This window comes from Scomber scombrus, chromosome 15 (assembly GCF_963691925.1).
Source record: "Scomber scombrus chromosome 15, fScoSco1.1, whole genome shotgun sequence".
NCBI classification, from domain to species: Eukaryota; Metazoa; Chordata; class Actinopteri; order Scombriformes; family Scombridae; genus Scomber; species Scomber scombrus.
Genome location: NC_084984.1, coordinates 2,423,093 through 2,444,348, shown reverse-complemented (window position 1 = coordinate 2,444,348; position 21,256 = coordinate 2,423,093). Strand labels below are relative to the sequence as shown.

Sequence of the window (21,256 nt, the reverse complement as noted above, 5' to 3'; positions counted from 1 at the left end):
TTGACATTACATATAGTTGATATCGTTTGACAGTGTGAAGGGGATGAATGCTCCATCATTTTGTGTGTAAGGTCTCAAGAACTGGCAGCTTTATGGGGATGGCAGACGTTCAAAATAGTAATACCTTTGGGTTGTTGCCAAGCCCTGGCAGGATGCTCAGTATACCTCTCTGTTCCACATTGCTGGATAGAGGGGTTTTTTCCTTCTATTTTGTGTGTGTTTATATTTCAATCAACATCAGTTTAGGCGGGGGAGGCAAAGAGCGTGCAAGGCTCAACAGGCATGACTGGATATGTGTGAAATATTTGTACGGGGCAGGTTGTATATTGTAGCCTGAGTCTTTTTTAAATTAGTGCCAATCCTTATTTTGACACAGGAATTGTGAATTACTGTCTCTAGTCCTGATAATATGATGATTACTTTGAGATATCTTCACTCTAAAATCATTTTTGACACTGGTACTCTGATTCTTTCCCCCTCTGCTTTGTCAAAAACAAGAACATGTGGGTGTCTTTGTGTCTGTGGATGAAGTGAAGATGGATCGATGCCTTTTGTCTCTGTGCTGTATGCAATATATAGAATACAGTATATGCTCTATGATGTGTGGTGGTTTTTTTAAATTGTACCATTTACTGTTGAATAACAAAAAACATTCAATTTAAAAAGGGAAATTACAAACTTATCAGTAAACTCACCAGAAGACCATTTGTGGGATGGAGGTATATCTTAAATCCCTCATTGGAGAACACTAAATGTCACTGTCCCTCCTTCAACACTTATTTATTATCTTCACCCTCTGTGGTAATTCATATTTTGTAATCTTCCCAATTTAAAGTCCGTCTTCCCAGAAGACGTTTTGACATGTCACAGTAGGAAAAGCACAGGTGTAAATAATGAAATGAATGAAGGCTGAATTCCATTTAGCTGCGTCACTTTCAGGGTCCTGCTATTAAGCATACTGGATCACTGCCACACTGTCATGGCTTACTGGGACACTTGAATACAACAGGCCAACACCCGCTGCCGTTCCTGCTTTGACATGTCCAAATATCTGCGGTTAAAAAGGCTCATTGCTCATGTTACCATCACTTATAAATTAGCATATATGTGGAATTTATCTTTTGCAAAAATGCAAAAAAACTGTGTATAAATCCCAACAGGATTGATGTTTTATTCATTTAATAAATGCCGGGTTCATTACATCATCAGTGAACTGAAGATGGGATAAACATGCAGGGGTAAAATGATTTCCAGTTGATTACACTGCTGTCCTGAATGTTTATTTATCAGGATGAATCATCCCACAAAGATTTGCTCTCTCTTAAAAGACCAAAAAAACAAAAAAACAAACTGGTCTTTTAGTTTATAATTGGTTGTTTGGCCCTCCTGTGTCTACGGTACACAGTACAGTGACAACTACTGACTTGAAGTGGTACTGCAGAGTTAATTCTGTTGCATGTCAAACAAACACATCCAAATAATAATACCGGATCACAAGCTTAACATCTGATTCCTCCCTAAAAACCCAAACTAATTCCTGACCTCTGATTCAGAAAACTTTATCCAAACGTTAATGCTGTTATGAAATTCAAAAGCTTTACAAACTCCGAAATCAGGAAAAAAAAACCCACTTCCTTCATGTGGTTTGTTGCAGAAATTAGATGCAATTAAATACAGAATGTCTTATGTAATACCCAGCTTTTCTCCAGCAAAGTACATCTTCTGAAAATGTGTCGTTATTTACAGCAGATAAACAAGTTTGTTTATAAAATCGTGTTTATTCCATCACGTCGCCATATTTTGTATTCCCAGTTCCTGTTGATTCCTCTGGCTTAGGCACTGAAAGACAAACACAGGGAGAGATAAATGTAAAGGGTTGAGTCTCAAAAAAGTCTGTTGAGAATAGTCCTGTATTAAAATGTATGAACCATAGACTGTATATAAAATGGACGTAACATCCGTGACGTCACCCATTGGTTTGTGGACTGCTGCTCGGAAGCAAATAGTATCGGATCTGAGCAGCGCCATCTTGAAAATTTCAGGTGCATGCTGGGTAAAATAAAAACATGGATTCTACTTATATGGGCATCAGGAGGAGCATGAGGCGCCCTCCTGAACCTGTGAACCAATCAACCTGTCAATCACGACGTAGCCACGCCCTAATGCATACCCTGCTTTATCGTCACATATAAAATCAGGGAGGCCAAAATGTCCCAAATGAACATCATACTGCATTGAAGAAGGCTTTAAACTAGCGATTGAGACCATAAACACATTTTGAAAACGTTTACTGAGGTTAGAAATCAAGTGAGAAGTTGGTGAATTCTCCATTGACTTGTATAGAGACGGAAGTCCTTTTGACACCAAAACGGTCGCCCCCTGGTGGCCTTTTGATAGAATGCAGTTTTAAATTACTTCCGCATTGGCCTCATTTCAGAGGACCGGAGCTCCCCGCCTGGTATGAACTTTATATTTAATCATGAACACCATTTCTTCCCCATTTCAAAATGTTCCAGTGTATGAGGCATGAGGAATTGCGAGAAGCAGAATCACACGCTGTACTCACCCTGTGGCGGAGATCTGTCCGGGACTTTGCCAGTTTCTAGTAACACCCAGAGGTCTGTGCATTTCTGAGTTTCCCAGCGTGTCACTGCATAACTGCCCACTGACGACGCCACTGAGAGAGAGCACAAGGAGGTCAGAGATGAAAGAAAGAAGTAAGAGAGCCATTATGTGCAGCTGGAGAGCAAATAATTGGGACATCTTGTGTGTTAGTCATGTCTCACGACTCTCACCTGTGGAAATGAGCAGGTTCCACTGAAGAGGATAAGGAAGTCTTTTCTGCAGAACCTTCTGAATAGCAAATAATCCCGCTGTACCTGTAAAAGCAGCACAAGAGACATCTCAGTGGCAGCCATGATGAACATGTAAACTTTCTGCAACTCATTTAACACTCATTTCAGCTGCCACAACACCACAAATCCTTTTACACTTGTCCTCTTGTAACTGTGGTTGTTTTTCTCAATCAACTGGTTTAAAATCGTATTTAAAAAGGGAAACTGAACTTTCTTCATATGACCTGGGCATGCCCAAAGCTAAAACAATGGTGGAAAGACATAGAAGATACACTCAAGAAAGTCTTAAATATGGAACTTAACTTATCACCTTCCATAGTACTTCTAGGGGACTACTACTAATCTCCAGTTCAACTCAATATACTCAGCTGATTTCTTAGGACTGGCCATGACGGCAGCAAAGAAATGTATTCTGTCTAAATGGATTGCTGAAGACCCCCCTAGTCACTCCCACTGGGTAAATGAACTCAACTACTGTATGCCCCTAGAAAAGATCACATATTGTGTTAGAGGTAACCCACAGAGATTTTTAAAAACATGGCAAGCCTGGATTAACTTCCTAGAACAGTGATCTGTTAAACCTGTACTGCACCATTCATGTAAAATGTTCTTTCTTTTCTTTCTTTTTACCCTTCTCTTTGTTTTCCTTTTGCACTGATATGGCAGTGATTGTGTGAAATGTATCTGGAGGAGATACTGTGTATTTGAAATGTGCACATTTTTAATTTGACCTCTTGATTTTTGTTGTTTTTGTTTGTATGTTTGTTTTTTATTAATGTATTCCTTTTTGGTTTTTTTGTTTTAACATACATACCTGATTGTCTTTCTCGCTTGTAGCAGCTAGACTGCTTGGTTCTGTCTCATAAAAAATGCTCAATAAAAATAATGTTTAAAAAAAAAAAAATTAAAAAGGGAAACTGTGCACGGATAGCCGATCTATTTTAATCTGCAGGGAGGTCCAACCCTGCAGTCTTTCGTCTGATCATTTCTGGCAAATCAAAAGATATTAAATCAATAGAAGGTGGTTTTGAGGGGGAATGAAAACCACACATTTATTTATAGAGACAATGTTTTGATCCTAGTTGGATCGCTGTCAGTTTTTTGGGGGGATTGAAACATCGCCAATTGTAGTTTGAAGTCAATCTGTAGACATTACCTTTTTATCATTTTATTAGCATTGATTTGAATACGTACACACTCCTAATCTCTCTGTAAAGCACTTTGGTCAACATCTGTTGTTTTTAAATGTGCTCTATAAATAAATTGTCTTGACTCCTTCTAGAGATTTTTCTAAAGGAAATTAGTGTAAATTTCTTTAGATGTTGCAAAAGTACCAGATTTCTGTAAAAAACAACCATTCCTGCATTGGAAAATAAGATTATAACAAAAGTCTTTAAATGTCCACCAACAGTAGTTTCACTATGATGATGGTTAACAAAGTATCGCTATCTGATCTGGTGTGTAATATCACACATCGCTGTCTGAAGTCCATCACATTAGACTTTATTGCAACAGAAAGTCAACCTTCATTTTCAGCTGGCAGTTTCCTGCACAGCCTATGAAGTTAATCACTTTAATAATGTTGTTAATCATAAAACTATTTTGATAATTGAGTAATTGAGTTTGGACAATGTCCAAACTCTCTGATTCCAGCTTCTTAGGTGTGAATATTTTCTGGTTCCTTTAGCATTCGCTTATAGTAAATTGAGTATCTTTGTATTGCATTTTTTGACATCTCATCGACCCCAAAACTAATCCATTAATCGAGGAAATAATTGATAGATTAATCGCTAATGAAAATAATTCCTTTCTTGTTTTTATTATTTTAAAATTGAGTTGTTGTAAATCCTTATACGTCATTGACCCTTATATATAAAGCAGATATATCGATATATGTGGTGGACGCTGTGGGAAATGACACCTCACCATGGATGTCATATAAAAGCTCTTATAACACATCCATGCAGCTCACTCACCCAGTATGAAGCTCCCAGTCCCCATCATGAAGGCTTTAGACTGACAGGCAGCATACCTCCCCAAACCCTGAAACACAGCACGAGACAAATAAATAAAAAAACGTCATTCCTTTCTCTGTTTTCCAGTAAGGGAACAACATGTGCAGCATCTGGTTCATTGACAGTCAGTGTCCTCCAGAGATCCTGCAGGGCTCAGAGGAAAAACATCAAACATGAAGCTCACCGGGTGTTTGGCCGCCAACGCGTCATCCACTTTGGTCAGACCGATGTTCACCATGTTGTCTTCTGTTGAGGAACTGGAGGTTAAAGTCTTATATAAATAAAAAACAACACTAGCTCATCTCATGTCATGCTGACACTGGCCAGTACACATAACTCTGCTGTTATAAAACTTCCGTCATCTGCAAGCCAAAAAAACACAAAGAGAGGAGAGAGAACAGCAGTTTGTATCAAACAATGGCGCCCCCCAATGGACAGGAGGTGGAACTGCAGGTGATCAAACATGTTAAAGCAGGGGGGGCAAACTCATTTTCATTCAAGGGCCACATATAGGAAGGAAGGAAGGAAGGAAGGAAGGAAGGAAGGAAGGAAGGAAGGAAGGAAGGAAGGAAGGAAGGAAGGAAGGAAGGAAGGAAGGAAAGAAAGAAAGATAGATGGGATAAAAGGGAAGAAGGATGGAAGGAAAGAAGGTAGGAAGGAAGTGAAGAAGGACAGGAGGAAGGAAGGAAAAGAAAGAAGGAAGGACGGAAGGACAGATGGAATGAAGGAAGGAAGGAAGGAAAGATGGGGAAAAAAGGGAAGAAGGACGGAAGGAAAGAAGGTAGGAAGGACAGAAGGAAGGAGGACATTTACCCATTTGCTGAAATTTTGGATAATTTGAACATTTATTGAAACGAAACCATGTGAGAAGATTAGAGGGAAAAAATCACTAACTCAGCTGTTATCAACTCACAGACATCTGCAATATGACCCCAACTACACACTTTTTAAATAAAGTCGTCACAGTAAACTCTTTGTGTACGGTGCATACCATGTGGGACTTGCCTGGACAGCAGACCCCACTGACCTCTGTGACCTGCTGGTGACTGGAGAAGTGCGGGAAGAAGAAGGAGAAGAAGGAGAGGAGGCAGATGGAGAGAATCCAACTACCGCTGAGACACAAGTAACAACACGAGGCTTAAGTTACCAGACGGCCACAGCATCTGTTGCTTGTTATACAAGAGAGAGGAGACAGGATGATAAAAAGTGATTCACAGCAGAAAGCCAGTGAAAGAAAGGCTTAGTATGTTTAGAAAGTGTTTACCTGATGATATAGTATATATATATATATATATATATATACTATATATATATATACTATATATATATATATATATATATATATATATATATATATATATATATATATATATATATATATATATATATATATATACTATATATATATATACTATATATATAGATGTTTCTGTTGCACAAGATTATTCTTTGTTGTGTATTTTGCTTTTTATTTTATTAACACAGAAAAAATAAATTAACTACAGATGGAATGAAGGAAGGAAGGAAGGAAGGAGGGAAGAAAGGAAGGATGGACAGATGGAAGGAAGGAAGGAAAAGGAGACAGGAAGGAAAGATGGAAAAAAAAGGGAAGAAGGACGGAAGGAAAGAAGGAAGGAAGGAAGTGAAGAAGGACAGAAGGAAGGAAGGAAAAGAAAGAACGAAGGAAGGAAAGAAGGACGGAAGGACAGATGGAATGAAGGAAGGAAGGAAGGAAAAGGAGACAGGAAGGAAAGATGGAAAAAAGGGAAGAAGGACGGAAGGAAAGAAGGTAGGAAGGAAGTGAAGAAGGACAGAAGGAAGGAAGGAAAAGAAAGAAGGAAGGAAGGAAGGAGGGAAGAAAGGAAGGATGGACAGATGGAATGAAGGAAGGAAGGAAGGAAGGAAGGAAGGAAGGAAGGAAGGAAGGAAGGAAGGAAGGAAGGAAGGAAGGAAGGAAGTGAAGAAGGACAGAAGGAAGGAAGGAAGGAAGGAAGTGAAGAAGGACAGAAGGACGGAAGGACAGATGGAATGAAGGAAGGAAAAGAAGGATGAGAGGAAGTAAAAGAAGACAGGAAGCAAAGTGGGCCGGATTGGACCCCTTGGCGGGCCGGTTCTGGCCCACGGGCCGCATGTTTGACACCACTGTGTTAAAGGTTAATTTCACGTTTTTTTCAAGTCTGTCTTAAAACAATAATCAGCTGCCCAAATGAACACTGTTCTAGGTTTCCCTTCCTGTAACCACTGATCAGCCCTAATGTTCATACTGATAATGTTCAAAAAATAAATTAACTACAGATATTAATGGTGGCTATACATATACATCGCCTTATTCTCGTCATTGATCTGTCTATTAGTAACAAAATGGTCATTAAGATTTATCAGAGCCCAGATTGATAAATCTTCAACTTGTTGGTTTTATCTGAACAACCTAAATATATTTAATTTACAATGATATTAAATAAAGAAATGTGCAGCAAATCATCCTATAGTAACAATATAACCTGATATTTCTGTGGTTCTATTGTCTTTAATCAAATGAAACTTGGTACACATGCTATCCATGTATATTAAAGCATGGCACCAGTAGCACCACCTTGTGGCTGTTAATAAAACACCACCATACTACTATACTTACTACTGTATATCTATAAATGTGACAGTCCATGGCAACTCATTTCAGCAAAATCGTAGCCTCCAGATGCTGATGCTGGAAAAGTCTGCAGCATTTTATATGATTTCACCTGTAGGTGGCGCTACAAGATTTAAAAGTTTGCAGCAACTCTACAGCAGAGAGTTGTCACATGTCTGCCTGGTGAAGGTGAGTTAACTTTCATACTTCTATCATGTTAATGATTTGGTACCATGCCATCTGATCACAACATCAAAAAAATCGGCTATTTTACATGTAGTCACCCTTGTTAAGCCTGTGGTCTATTTTTTGAGATTCTTTCTAATTAAAAAAATGTTTTGAGTTTTGCTCAATATGTTTTATTAAAGTGAGTTTTATTCCAATTAAATGTGAACAGCAGTGGATTTTAATTAAGTTTTGAGATCAGTCTTACTAACGAGCTCCATCTGCTGCTAAAACAACCTCTCGTTTCAGTGGCAAGTCAACATTTCTAAGAGTGTCCCCCCCCCCAGGACCATTCCCCCTGGGGGAACCTAAGGAGGTCTGTACTGCTCCTGGGGGAGCACCTGGAGGTGCCGGGGTCTGGGGGTGGAGGGTGGGGGGAGGAAGCCCCAGGAGGCAGCAGCTCACTGCAGCTGGCCTGTGGGGGTCAGCCCTATGTTCCCACAGCCCTATTTCCCACATTACTTAGACTTTTACTTTAGGCCCTGTCTTCCCACAACTCTATGTTCTCAGGACAGCGTTGTGCCCGCCCCAGTGCTTAATTTGTAAATTATTGCTCGAGAGGGACTTTCACTCGTAGCCTCACAGAGGTACCAGGACACCCCACAAGTCTGTGGGACGGAGGGCTGTGGGAACATAGGGTCTGAATTTTAATAATCTCTTAGAAACGTGGGAACATAGGGCTGTGGGAACATAGAGCTGTGGGAACATAGGGCTGTGGGAACATAGAGCTGTGGGAACATAGGGCTGTGGGAACATAGAGCTGTGGGAACATAGAGCTGTGGGAACATAGGGCTGTGGGAACATAGAGCTGTGGGAACATAGAGCTGTGGGAACATAGAGCAGTGGGAACATAGAGCTGTGGGAACATAGGGCTGTGGGAACATAGAGCTGTGGGAACATAGAGCAGTGGGAACATAGAGCTGTGGGAACATAGAGCTGTGGGAACATAGAGCAGTGGGAACATAGAGCTGTGGGAACATAGAGCTGTAGGAACATAGAGCTGTGGGAACATAGACAAGCTCCCAGCATGTGACCTCCACTCCACTCTATGAGGAATGTCAAATAGGCAAACAGTTGGTCCAGTGTCTCCTTTGCTCATTTTACCCATTTTTTGGGTTAACCACACTCTTACCAATTTAACCCATTACTCATTACTACCTTGCAGTGTTTTGGGATGTCTCACCCTTACCCATTGTACCTCTTTTTCAGTTAATACAGCCCCCTTATCCAATTTTGCCCAGTTTTTGGGTAATAACCATAGACTGTATATATAATGGACGTAACATCCGTGACGTCACCCATTGGTTTGTGGACTGCTGCTTGGAAGCCAATAGTATCGGATCTGAGCAGCGCCATCTTGAAAATTTCTGGTGCATGCCGGGAAAAAAACAAACAGGGATTCTACTTATATGGGCATCAGGAGGAGCATGAGGCGCCCTCCTGAACCTGTGAACCAATCAACCTGTCAATCACGACGTAGCCACGCCCTAATGCATACCCTGCTTTATCATCAAATATAAAATCAGGGAGGCCAAAATGTCCCAAATGAACATCATACTGCATTGAAGAAGGCTTTAAACTAGCGATTGAGACCATAAACACATTTTGAAAACGTTTACTGAGGTTAGAAATCAAGTGAGAAGTTGGTGAATTCTCCATTGACTTGTATAGAGATGGAAGTCCTTTTGACACCAAAACGGTCGCCCCCTGGTGGCCTTTTGATAGAATGCAGTTTTAAGTTACCCCAGTTATTAACTCCCCGCCTGGTAATAACCCTCCTCACCCATTCTACCCGTCTTTCCGGTAATATCTGATGGATTTTTTGAGTAATACCTCCCCCTTTTCATTTTGCCCATTTTCAGGTAATACACCACCTTGCCCATCTTTCCCATTTTTCCATTAATACCCGTTAACAGAGTCCTTTACAATCTTCATGTGTTTTGTTACAGATTCATGATGTCTATGTTTCTAATCAGAAGTGATTCATCAGGGGGAAGTATGGGGATAAAGACTGTTAACCTACTGATAGATGTGAAATATTATTACATAACTGTAGTAATTTGTTTCATTATCATCCAGGTTGATTCATCATTAGGTAATCCATTTCTCATTGGGTAATTTGTCACATACTGATGAGGAAGCCAAGCAGTGACCCTGCTGTTTCTCCCAGAGTGTCACAGAAAGTGAGTGAGGCAACATTTACTCTTTATTTCAAACAAGCATCTTAAATCTTTGTTATCTTGCTTATCCTATGTCCCATCCCTGTTTCCTTGTTTCCTTCTTCCTTCCCTTTTATTTATTTATTTGGCAGACAGCAAACAGAGAGATGGATACGATATGCAACAGAGATCTGTCTGGAATCGAAAAAGGGACATTACAGATTTGACCTTCCTCCCTCGCTTCCTTCCTTCCTTCCTACGATGATAATAATCCATTGCTACATTTATCAGTACTCAAACTTTAACTACTCCAACAAATGAGGTTCATTTAATTTCATTTATTATCATTTTACATTGGAAAAGCAACTGTCAGTTATCCCCAACTGTACTTCCATTCACATATTGTAGCTCTTTATTTCTAGGTGATTAATGTTTATATTCTTACAAAACAAAAAAGATCTCAGACACAATCTGTACACTCTGTCCAAATTAACCCCTCCCCCCCCTTTTTCCCCTTCATCCCCAATCATCTATTACGAATACGCTAACATGGAAGCTAAATTTTAGTGCAGTGTTGAAAACCTGTTCACACACACATACAAAATAAACAATCAACAAGTCGCATGTACATCTGTGTATTACATGCTTATTAAGTGTCTGGACTCCTCACCTAAGACACAAGAGGACACATTAAGCAGGTGTGCATTGTAGGTAATACAAGGAAGGCAGGCGATTGAGGATAAAGTTGACACAGAACAAATTGACTCGGACTGCCGTGTCTTAGAAAAACAAAAAGCAGGAAATGGTTCAGTTCATAAAACCACTCTCCAAACTCGAAGTTACCAAAGGTGTGTAAAAGATGGGGGGGGGCGGGGGTTCAAGTTTTACACTTCAAGACGTCTCTCTCTCTCCGCTCTCGTGGAAGATTTTAGTGACAAAAAGGTGGTGCGCAGTGTTTGTTTTTTTTCATGGAAAAATCTGGAAGGGCGACATCGAGGACGACTCATTCACTCAGGATCAGGAAAGAAATCAAGTAGCTGGGACGAAATGTTCAGACCCCCCCCCCACCACCCAAAAACAAAGAAAAAAAAAAAGAAGTGACATGAAAAGGTCCCATATTGTCCACTTTTCTTCGAGTTTGCCTTCAAATATCACCAGGACTAAAAACATGTTTCACAATCAAATGTTTTAAATAAATATAGCTCAATTGATAGAATTTCTTCAAAAAAATAACCCTTAGAGCAAAACTCTCACACAAGAAACCGAACATATCCCCCCCCCAACCCCCCCAACCACACACACACAAACACATAGCGTAACCCTGCAAATGCAAAAATACCGTTGAGAAGACAAGTGTCTGTTTAAAAACCAGCAAACTGAGTCTGACTGGAGGGATTGAAACCAGTTAACAGAGGAGCGCCAGACTTTGGTAGACATCAGATTAGTTTGAGACCGGAACATTTTCTTATTCGGCCATCGATGTAAAAAGCTTTGCTCTTTTTGTGTGATTGTGAAAAAGATCCAAAAATCACCAAATATCACCAGGACCAGCTTTTCTTTTTTTTTTTTTCTTTTTTTAAACAGTAACTGGATATTTTTGAAAACGCCAATTTAAAAAAGGGATCAAATGTACTATACTTCCAGTTACTTTTAGCCAATTAAAATTTATTCTGATCAAATCAATTAAAAGAATGGGTCAAGAAAACATCTAGAAAATAATTAGAGCCTTTATTTGGCAGCTACTTTTATTATAGAACAGTGAAAATATTTTAGCCCATCAATTCAATTTATGATTAAATATGACATTTAAAACTGTGTAATATGGCCCCTTTAAGAGAAAAGACATACATTAACCCTGCCCATTGCCCGTGTTGACCATTTCAAAGTCCTTCAGCACATATTGGCAGCACATACATACACACACACACAAGCATACGCACATACACGCTCCCACACAAACACACACACAATACTGGTAGTGTGATTCAATCAGTGAAATCTATCTGATGTGTGTCGTGGTTGGCTGCGGAGGGGAAGAGTACGACAAACAGGGAGGTGGGCTAAGGTGTCGATGACTGTGATGGCGGCGGCCGTGTGCACCAGAGAGGTCAGAAAAGGGAGCGATACAGTGAAAAGGTCCATGTCCCATTGTACCAGCTGAACGAAGGGGTACTGTAGCCCCCTGGGGTCCCCCGTTTGCACAGACGTCACCACACCCGGCGGCTGGGTGGAGGAACTAAAGTGGATGACGACAACTGTCCGTGTTCGACTGTGGTCCGAAAGAAGCTTGTCCAGTTCATCAACGAGACAGCTTCCCCCCCCCCTCCCCACCCCTCACATAAAAAACCATAGCAGCAGGTAGAGCTCGAGGGCCTCTGTCCTCGAGAAAAATAAAGAAACCCCCCCCCCCAAAAAAACAAAACAAATAATACCTTTCCCCCGTCATCCACATGAAAGCAAGCTATGGAGAATTACCAGTTCTGGGAAGTGGCAGATGTCTTTTTGTTTTATTCTCCTTCCCCTCCTCCATCTTCTCAGCCCCCCGAAGTCCATCAAACAACCAAGCAACCAACATTGTCCTCTGTCGTTAGTCTTTTTTGCCCCCATTTTGCACTTCATTCCCCGCTCCCCTCCCACAAGTCAAACCCTGTCCCCCCTTTTCTCGCCTCCTCCTCTCCCAGTCGAGGATGAGGGCAGATCATCGTTCGGGCTCCGACTCCAAAGCCAGCACCCGCTTGCGCTCTCGACACTGCTTCTTGTGGGCGGGCCAGTCCCGCTGCTGGCACTGGGAGCCGCAGTAGCGCGCCACCTGGCAGCGGCCGCAGATGTTGAACTCCCGGAGCTGCGGAAAGACGAGGATTAAGATTATCAGATGTATTTATTATCCGACATGTAGTAAGATGTCACTTATGAGCTCTGCGTGTATTTTATTTTATCTGCAACTTAAAAAAAGTAAAACAAATGAATAAAAATCATTGTTTAAACTACACATCACCAATCGGAAAGTAGCTGAACTAATTAAAATAGGGCCGTGACTCGAGTAAAAACAAAAGAATCTAATTAATTAGAAATGATTAATCGAAATTAATCGCATTTTAATCGCATATAAATATTTGACCTGAGAACAGTGAGAAGTAATTTTTTTTCACATGGATTTTTAGTGTACCATTGAATAATGACTGAATACATAAGCTTAAGTCCAACAGACCAGTGCAATTTTTGCCATTAAGTGTAGCAATAGCATATTTAGAAATATAGTACATTTCAGAAATTAGCTAGCCACCACACTAGCGTCCACGCTAGCTGCTATATGTTTTGCATTGAGGTGATACTTGAGGCTCGATAGCTTGCACACAACCATGCTCTTATCCACACTTCCATCCACGGGGCAACCAAAGCGTCTCATCAGCTACTTCCTTCATGTTCGCTGTGGTTTGTTGTTGTCTGAACTACGCTAGTTGGTGCTACGGTATAATCGGTCCGCCTGAAACTCATCCAGTGAGAAACGTTCCGCGGTGCAAAAATAAGTGTGATTAAAATGCGTCAATTTTTTAAAACGCGTTAATTATTGTGTAATTAATTAATCTTAATTAACGCATTAAAGTCCCGGCCCTAAATTAAAACAGTGTACAAGTTTCAAGATTAGCTACAGTACGTACCCTCCTTTCAATGAGTGAACAGGGAGGGTAATGACACTCGTAGTATGTGCAGGAGCATTCCTCCTCCTCCACCAGCTCCCCGTTAGCGTTGTAGTAGCGTGTGCGGCTCAGCTCCAGATACTGCTCCTCCACCGGGTCAGCCGGTACCTGCTGGATGGCCAGCCAGTAGAGAGACTGCTCTCTGGGTGAGTAAGGGAAGAAAGATTAGGCAAGAAGTCAAGTCTGACCCAATTAACAACAAATATTTATGATAAGATGTAAGAAATGTTATATAGTCCTACAATTAGGGCTGCAACCAACAGTAGTTTTCCATTATTGATTCATCTGTTACTTTCTCTATTTATCGGTTAGTTGTATGGTTTGGTATGGTCCATTTTAAGATTCTTTTATTTGTTTTTAAATCTTTAAATGGTCTGGCCCACGCTCCTGCTCGGTGCCTCAGGTCAGCTGATCTGCTGCTGCTGGAGGTACCGAGGTCAAAGCGGAAGCTCGGAGGGGACAGAGCATTTTCTGTTGCTGCTCCTAAATGATGGAACGAGCTTTTCCTTTAAACATTAGACGAGCCTCCTCACTGTCCATTTTTAAAACTGGTCTTAAAACCCATTTTTATTCCTCGGCTTTCAACCATGCATGAGACTCTGCTCCTGTTTTAGTGTCTTATGGTTTGTTTTTAGTTGTTTTATTGTTTTTAAATAGTTTTAAAAACAATAAACGATTATTTTAGTATTTATTTCTTGTTAATTGTTTTATGTTCCTGTGTTGTTTTATTTATTTGTGTACAGTACCTTGTTTCAGCTGTGGTTGTTTTAAAGTGCTTTATAAATAAAGTTGAGTCTATAAAATGTCGATCAGAAGCTTGAAGCTCAACCTCAGATGTCTTGTTTAGTAAGGCTGGGTTTAAAAGAAAATTAATAGTATTGACTTTCTGATTCAAATCGATCTTCATTTAAACGTTCATATTCTCAACAGCATTAAAGCAGGGGTGTCAAACATGCGACCCGCGGGCCAGAACCAGCCCGCCGAGGGATCCGATCCGGTCCACTGTCCTTCCTTCCTTCTTTCCTTCCTTCCCTCCTTCCATCTTTCCCTCCTCCTTCCATCTTTCCTTCATTCCCTCCTTCCTTCCTTCCTTCCTTCCAGAACCGGCCCGCTGAGGAGTCCAATCCGGCCCACTGTTCTTCCTGTGTTCTTTTCCTTCCTTCCTTCCTTCTTTCCTTCCATCTTTCCTTCCATCTGTCAGTCCTTCCTTCTTGTCTTCCTCTCTTCTTTTCCTTCCATCTTTCCTTCCTCCATTTCATCCGTCCCTCCTTCCATCTGTCCTTCCTTCCTTTCTTTCTTCCTTCCATCTTCCCTTCCTCTCTTCTTTTCCTTCCTTCCTTTCTTCCTTCCTTCCATCTGTCCTCGATCCCTTTCTTCCTTCCATCTTTCTTTCCTGTCTTCTTTTCCTTCCTTCATTCCTTCCTTCCTTCTTGTCTTCTCTTCCTTTCTCCCTTCCTTCCATCTGTCCTTGCTCCCTTACTTTCTTCCTTCCATCTGTCATTCCTCCATTTCATCCGTCCCTCCTTCCATCTGTCATTCCTCCCTTTCTTCCTTCCATCTTCCCTTCCTCTCTTCTTTTCCTTCCTTCCTTCCTTCATTTTAATGATCCGGCCACATGAGATTAAATTGGTCTGTATGTGGCCTTTTAATGAAAATGAGTTTGACACCAGTGCTTTAAAACGTCAGCAAACCCCTGAAACATGTTTGAACCAATTTAAAAAAACAAAAAAACAATTATCCCAATGTGATGCTAATGCAATGCTGGTTTTGTTTTTGTTTTAAAACGTCAAGATATAGAAAAAAAGTAAGAGAAATATTTTTCTGAGCAATACTGTTTCCCTGCAAAACCCCCCAAAAAAACAACAACCTTAATAGTCATTATTTTACATTCCTACAGAGCAACAGAATCATGATTATTATGCATCACTGGTGAATCTTACCTCTGTTTGCTGGAAATTTCCTCTGGTTTGGGGCTCCAGCCGACCGGCACCAGCCGCAGGTTGTCTAGCCGGTTGTCCACCGTCACAGAGTTGATGTGGATGACTTGAAAACTAGGAGCAATGCCTCCTCTGTGCTTCTCCCTGGAGGACAAACATGTTTCAGTCAGTCAGACCCATTACAAAAAACTACAGCCTCACTTAAGACGAGGACGTTAATTATTGAGGTGGATGTGTTAGTTGCTTCCTTGTTTACTTCACAACACTTTACTCTAAAGCAGTGGTGTCAAACATGCGGCCCGTGGGCCAGAACCGGCCCGCCAAGGGGTCCAATCCGGCCGACTTTGCTTCCTGTCTTCTTTTCCTTCCTCTCATCCTTCTTTTCCTTCCTTCATTCCATCTGTCCTTCCTTCTTTCTTTTCCTTCCTTCTGTCCTTCTTCACTTCCTTCCTCCCTTTTTTCCATCTTTCCTTCCTGTCTCCTTTTCCTACCTTCCATCTGTCCACCCATCCTTTCTTCTCCTTCCTTCTGTCCTTCTTCACTTCCTTCCTACCATCTTTCCTTCTTCCCTATTTTCCCCATCTTTCCTTCCTTCATTCCATCTGTCCACCCTTCCTTTCTTCCCTCCTTCCTTCTTTCTTTTCCTTCCTTCCTTCTGTCCTTCTTCACTTCCTTCCTACCTTCTTCCCTTTTTTCCCCCATCTTTCCTTCCTTCATTCCATCTGTCCATCCTTCCTTTCTTCCCTCCTCCCTTGCTCTAAAGGCTATGAGCAGGACTTTTAGGCTCTCTCTAGTTTTAACAGCTCGCCATCATTTTCACAAACACTACAGTACCACATAATTAAAGGAGCTTTGGCCAAGGTTCAATTTATTCATCCATTTAAGTCAATAACCAGAAACCACATACTAAAAACTTGCAAGATATGAAGCATCGATCCCCTGAAACAACCAAATTCCTTACGATACCTTAATGGATGTGAAAGCTTTACTGGTGTATGTACAGGATTCTTCTTCTTTCTAGTTAGTTTAATGTTTAGCAGCTTCTACAACGTTCTTCATGCAGCTATATCTAGATTCTACTCGTAATTTGTTTGTGTGATTTTAATCAGAGGACGCCTTCCAGGACAGATCCACACTATGGATGCTTGCCAACACTGAAACCGCATACTACATACTACACACTAAACGACCAGATAGTAAGCAGACCGTTTACACTGTAGTTAACTACACGATAACCCACAATGCATTGCGTCCCTACCCGAGCTGAAATCAGCAGGTTGAAGCTGATTTCATTTTAGCTTTAACTCTATAAATATACCACTTTATCCACATTTATAACCTTTGTAGGAGAGAAAGTAAAGTAGCCCTTTAGATCCACAATGTGACGCTAATCTGTCCAAATAACACCTGTTTAAAGTTTTGTTCCTGTGAATTCAGAGTTAGCCGTAGCGAGTAACGCACTTCCGGTCATTTTCACAGAATAAAACACCCGTTACCTTTTATTATTAAGAAAACCATAACGATAGAATTGGTGCTTTTATTTTGAAAACAGGAAGCGGACATACCCTCGCTGTAGCTAACGTGAAACCACCGAGGTGTTGATCTGTGGCGTTTGTATTTTGGGTTTTTTTCAGAAGTTCTGTTGCATCTTGGGTAATGTGAGTGTGAGTAGTCAGCTCTTGATGCATACTCTGCATTTCTGCTGAATATAGTAAACCATCCGGGAACTTCTCACATACTCTAAATCACATACTACGCAGTTGAAACACACTAAATACTTCAAATGACGTCAGAGTTAGTACGAGTAGTAGGAAAGTATGCGGTTTCCAACACAGCCCGTGGCTTGACCCTGGATGCTCCAACTCAACCCTACACCTGATATAACGAAGGACTTACCAGAGCAGCTCATGCAACGGCCTTCCTGCCCAGCGGCCTTTGCCGATGTCGAAAGCGTAGGCAAAGATCTTCGCTCCGTTGCCGTCTGCATCGACCTCCATGCGCGCCTGTACATTGAAATCATCATGTCCATGTTTAATATCAAGCGATAGGTCTGATACTTAAATGTGCAAGTCGGATCCTCATATTTACCTCAAAGGCGTAGTTTTCCACAAGCGGTATGTCCTGCTCATCGATCAGTGTGTATTTTGTCTGAGAGGAGAGAACGGAGAGACAGAGAGAGAGAGGGAGGGAGGAGAGAGAGGAGACAGAGAGAGAGAGAGGAGACAGAGAGAGAGAGATAGAGAGAGACAGAGAGAGAACAGAGAGAGAGAGAGAGAGGGGGGGGGGGAGAGAGAGATGGAGAGAGAGAGAGGAGAGAGAACAGAGAGGGAGAGAGAGAGAGATAGAGAGGAGAGTTTAAATCCATGTTGTTGACACCTGAAACAATAACAGCCACAACTCACATGGCAAGCAGCTACCTTTTCACACACTACTCTGCTTTGGCAATACGTTAAAATCATTGAAATAATAAATAAAAGGAACCTAAAGAGAAAAAAATCCAGCAGCACCCTACAAAACTCATCAAATATTACAATGTCAGCTAAATGTACTTCTTTCTTTCATTGCTAGACTTCACACCTCACCTCATAACCACCTTCAGGCATTCATAAAGATCTATTTGACTATGTTATTCCATTAAATTACATCTTAAATAAAATGCTAAAGCAAATAATTTAAAGATGCTCAGTGGTCAGTCCGGTGGCTGCCGGTTTATCTATCAGACGATCATTGTCTAAACCACTTCTGTATTTTGGCAACTGCAATCCAGGACGTGGACTTTAGTTACTCTTTGGAGTTAGAAGTGAAAGGAATTTTTGCAGTGCCCCCCCACCTCCCCTACTCTAAAAAAAATATCATGTCCAAATAAGGATTTGGTGAGTATTTGTACACAATCTAGCTGGGTTGTACAAACTACACTGCTTATCAAATGTGTACAGGGGCCACAATGGTCACAACCAATGGGGGGGGGGGGGGGGCCACGTGAGCTGCAATACACATAAACACAAGGAGGATCTCTCTTTTCCAAGTGTTCAATGTTCATATCAAGAGGAGCATACCTTGTTTTCAATCTCTTAAAAAAGACACGTTTCAGCATGAGTGTTTGCATCCACTGTGTTTGGACTCAGATGCAACGTATGTACATGGTTTACAGAGATACCTGAGCTCTCTGGTAGAAGGTGGTACTCCAGCATAGTGCCACACACACACACACACAGAGCATGGGTGGTGTTATCCACATACCAAGAGGGTGGAAACATGCAATGTGACACTTTGTCTGGACTGCCAGGAGTGACACCATGTATATTAGCAGAGTGACAGTTCAGGAGCATTGCCACTCTGCAGGTGGGCAGCAGGTTTGTCACAGATCAACCAAAAACTGCTTCTCCATGGTGTGACAGTCCTGTGACACTAGCAGCCAGGGGGGGCAATCAAGTGACCCAACATTTAGCCCCAGTTGAACACCACTGCCTGTCTGTGGCGACTGTAAATGCAACTTTAGCAACAACAAAAAAAAAAACATAATGCAAGTTTTAAGGCAAGAGACAGCTGTTGAGCAGTTAGCTGTCCTACCGAGGCTTTGTCACGTTGCACAAAAGAGTGAGTTGATGGAGCATGGCGATGGCTTCCTCATTACCGACACTTCACCGACTAATCCCAATAACACAGCTAGCGTGGCACTGCTATCTGTACCACCGAGCACAAATACAACATGACCCACCGCTATAAAACCAGTCTTCTTTGTTACTACACAACACGACACGGGTAATGACAAAATAAGGACCCGTGTGTGCACCTTTTAGCACTATTTAACGTGAACCGAAAGCCAACGTATCCCGCTACGTGCTAGTTAGCGTTAGCTCCACAGCAAGGCTGAGAGCGGCGGCGGAGCCACAGAAAGCTCCGCGCGGCCGGCGTCTCTAATCCGCTCAAATGCGGCGAAAATCGGTCAAACTGAACCACTCCCGCAACGACGACAGCTTGGTAATCGTTAAAGCGGTTGACTAGCATCGATTCGTCACCGCAAAACCCGTTTTCACCAGCGGTGTTTGTGATCCCCCGCGGGCCCTCCCCCGGCCGCACATGGCAGCCCTGGGATCCAGCTCACCTTCCCGGCCACACGGCCGAGCCGCACGATCCCTAGCTTGAAATCCGACATCAGGAGGACGGACGGGCAGGCGGTGACAGAGCGAGGCGTAGGATCCAAACCTAAACGGTATTCAGGTTTAAAACACGTCGGGGGCAGCCCCTCAGCCCCGCTGCGATGCCAGTTCGCGTTAAGTGGGTGAGTGTCTGCCCTGACTCCGACTCTCTCCGGCAGCAGCTCTGTGACACCGCTGGGGGGGCGGGGCCAGCTCCAGCCGCTACTCAACATCATCCAATCAAACACCACGTTACGGGTTCTAATACGACGCAGCTGATCGTGTTGTCCAATAGGAGACGAGGATTCTTCAGCACAGCCCGTTTCAGTTATTACGTCATGACACTCTCGTGACCACTTCTAGCCATTTTCGCGCGAAATGTTTGATGTTTTGTTGGGATTGACAGTGATGTATTATATTATACATATGATGTGCCAGCAGGGTTGGGAAGGTTACTTTGGAAATGTACTAGGTTACAGATTACTAGTTACTCTATTTAAAATATAATAAGTAATGTAACTATTTCAATTACTTAATCAAAATAATGTAACTTATTACATTTAATTACTTTTTATAATTTTCATGTTTTCAGCTTTTAGGGTAAGTGTACCCATTAAACCCACCAAAATCTAAGTTCGGGTATTTTCATGGATACTGACATGATTTATAAGGGAGATCATTTTTAAAGAAAGATTTATCTCTCATTTGAAAACGTATTCATTAGTTCATGTAGATTTTGGAATTTAAAATAAAGATATTTTATGAAAAAAGTCACAAGTCTGGCATGGGCTTAATTTGTACTGTTACACTACTGCAACCCACGTCATGATTTATTTACAAAATTATATATATATATTTTTTTTTTTTTTTTTTTTTTTTTTAAAGAATTAAAACAGCAATATAGCCTATGTAGTCAGTAACACTGTAAATATTAAAAAATGAGGAAAAACCCTCCTGAGCAAAATCTTAAAGGTCTGACTTCAGATGTAATCCCCTTTGTAATCATCAACATTTCCATAAATGTAATTTAATAACATGTATTTTCTCAGTAACTGTAACAGATTACAAAACATTTATTTTGTAATTAAATTAGGTAGTGCTGTTACATGTAACCAGTTACTCCCCAATACTGTATTATACAGTTTTATTCACCGATAGAGACCAAACCACTTTATTTCCATGCTGTTTCCTGTCATTGTGACACTGGCTGTGAAATCAGAAAGTATTTTGAGTCCAATTTTTTAAACAAAAATAAATCTAAAACTAAAACATTTGAAAAAGAAAAGAAATCAGACTTTACTATTCACTTTTTCTTAAATTACTTATTTATTTATTTATTATTACTACTGCTACCCATTGTTCTGTTACCATGTTGACTGTATACTGAAGGCAAAGTTGTTTCCTTTGTGTTATCTTTATTTCGTTACGATGCCCATAGGTGTTTTCTTTTAGCTACTGTATTATGGTCAGTGTATCTATATTCCTTTCACTGTTAAACATGAGCGACTACATGCAAACTAAGCTACTGTATAACTAGCAATGAAGGTTTTTTAATTAAATGCAGGTAATTATAAGTATGTTTAGATATGGCCTTCTCTG

At 41.2% G+C, this 21,256-nt stretch overlaps 2 protein-coding genes across 2 annotated transcripts; both read right to left on the bottom strand.

The window, feature by feature from the left end:
• Positions 1-1,168: 1,168 nt before the first annotated feature.
• On the bottom strand, positions 1,169-5,206 carry tmem141 (transmembrane protein 141). Its single transcript, XM_062434363.1, has 5 exons — positions 5,055-5,206; positions 4,832-4,898; positions 2,796-2,879; positions 2,567-2,677; positions 1,169-1,839 (listed from the first exon to the last, which is right to left on the bottom strand). Exons 1-5 carry the CDS (start codon positions 5,106-5,108, stop codon positions 1,778-1,780), a joined length of 378 nt encoding a protein of 125 aa, XP_062290347.1. The 5' UTR covers positions 5,109-5,206; the 3' UTR covers positions 1,169-1,777.
• A 5,234-nt stretch (positions 5,207-10,440) lies between these two features.
• Positions 10,441-19,801, bottom strand: zmynd19 (zinc finger, MYND-type containing 19). The gene is made up of 6 exons (XM_062434355.1): positions 19,624-19,801; positions 17,607-17,666; positions 17,415-17,521; positions 15,522-15,662; positions 13,543-13,723; positions 10,441-12,725 (listed from the first exon to the last, which is right to left on the bottom strand). The coding sequence occupies exons 1-6, from the start codon at positions 19,672-19,674 to the stop codon at positions 12,582-12,584; spliced, it is 684 nt and encodes a 227-aa protein (XP_062290339.1). The 5' UTR covers positions 19,675-19,801; the 3' UTR covers positions 10,441-12,581.
• Between the last annotated feature and the right edge of the window lie 1,455 nt (positions 19,802-21,256).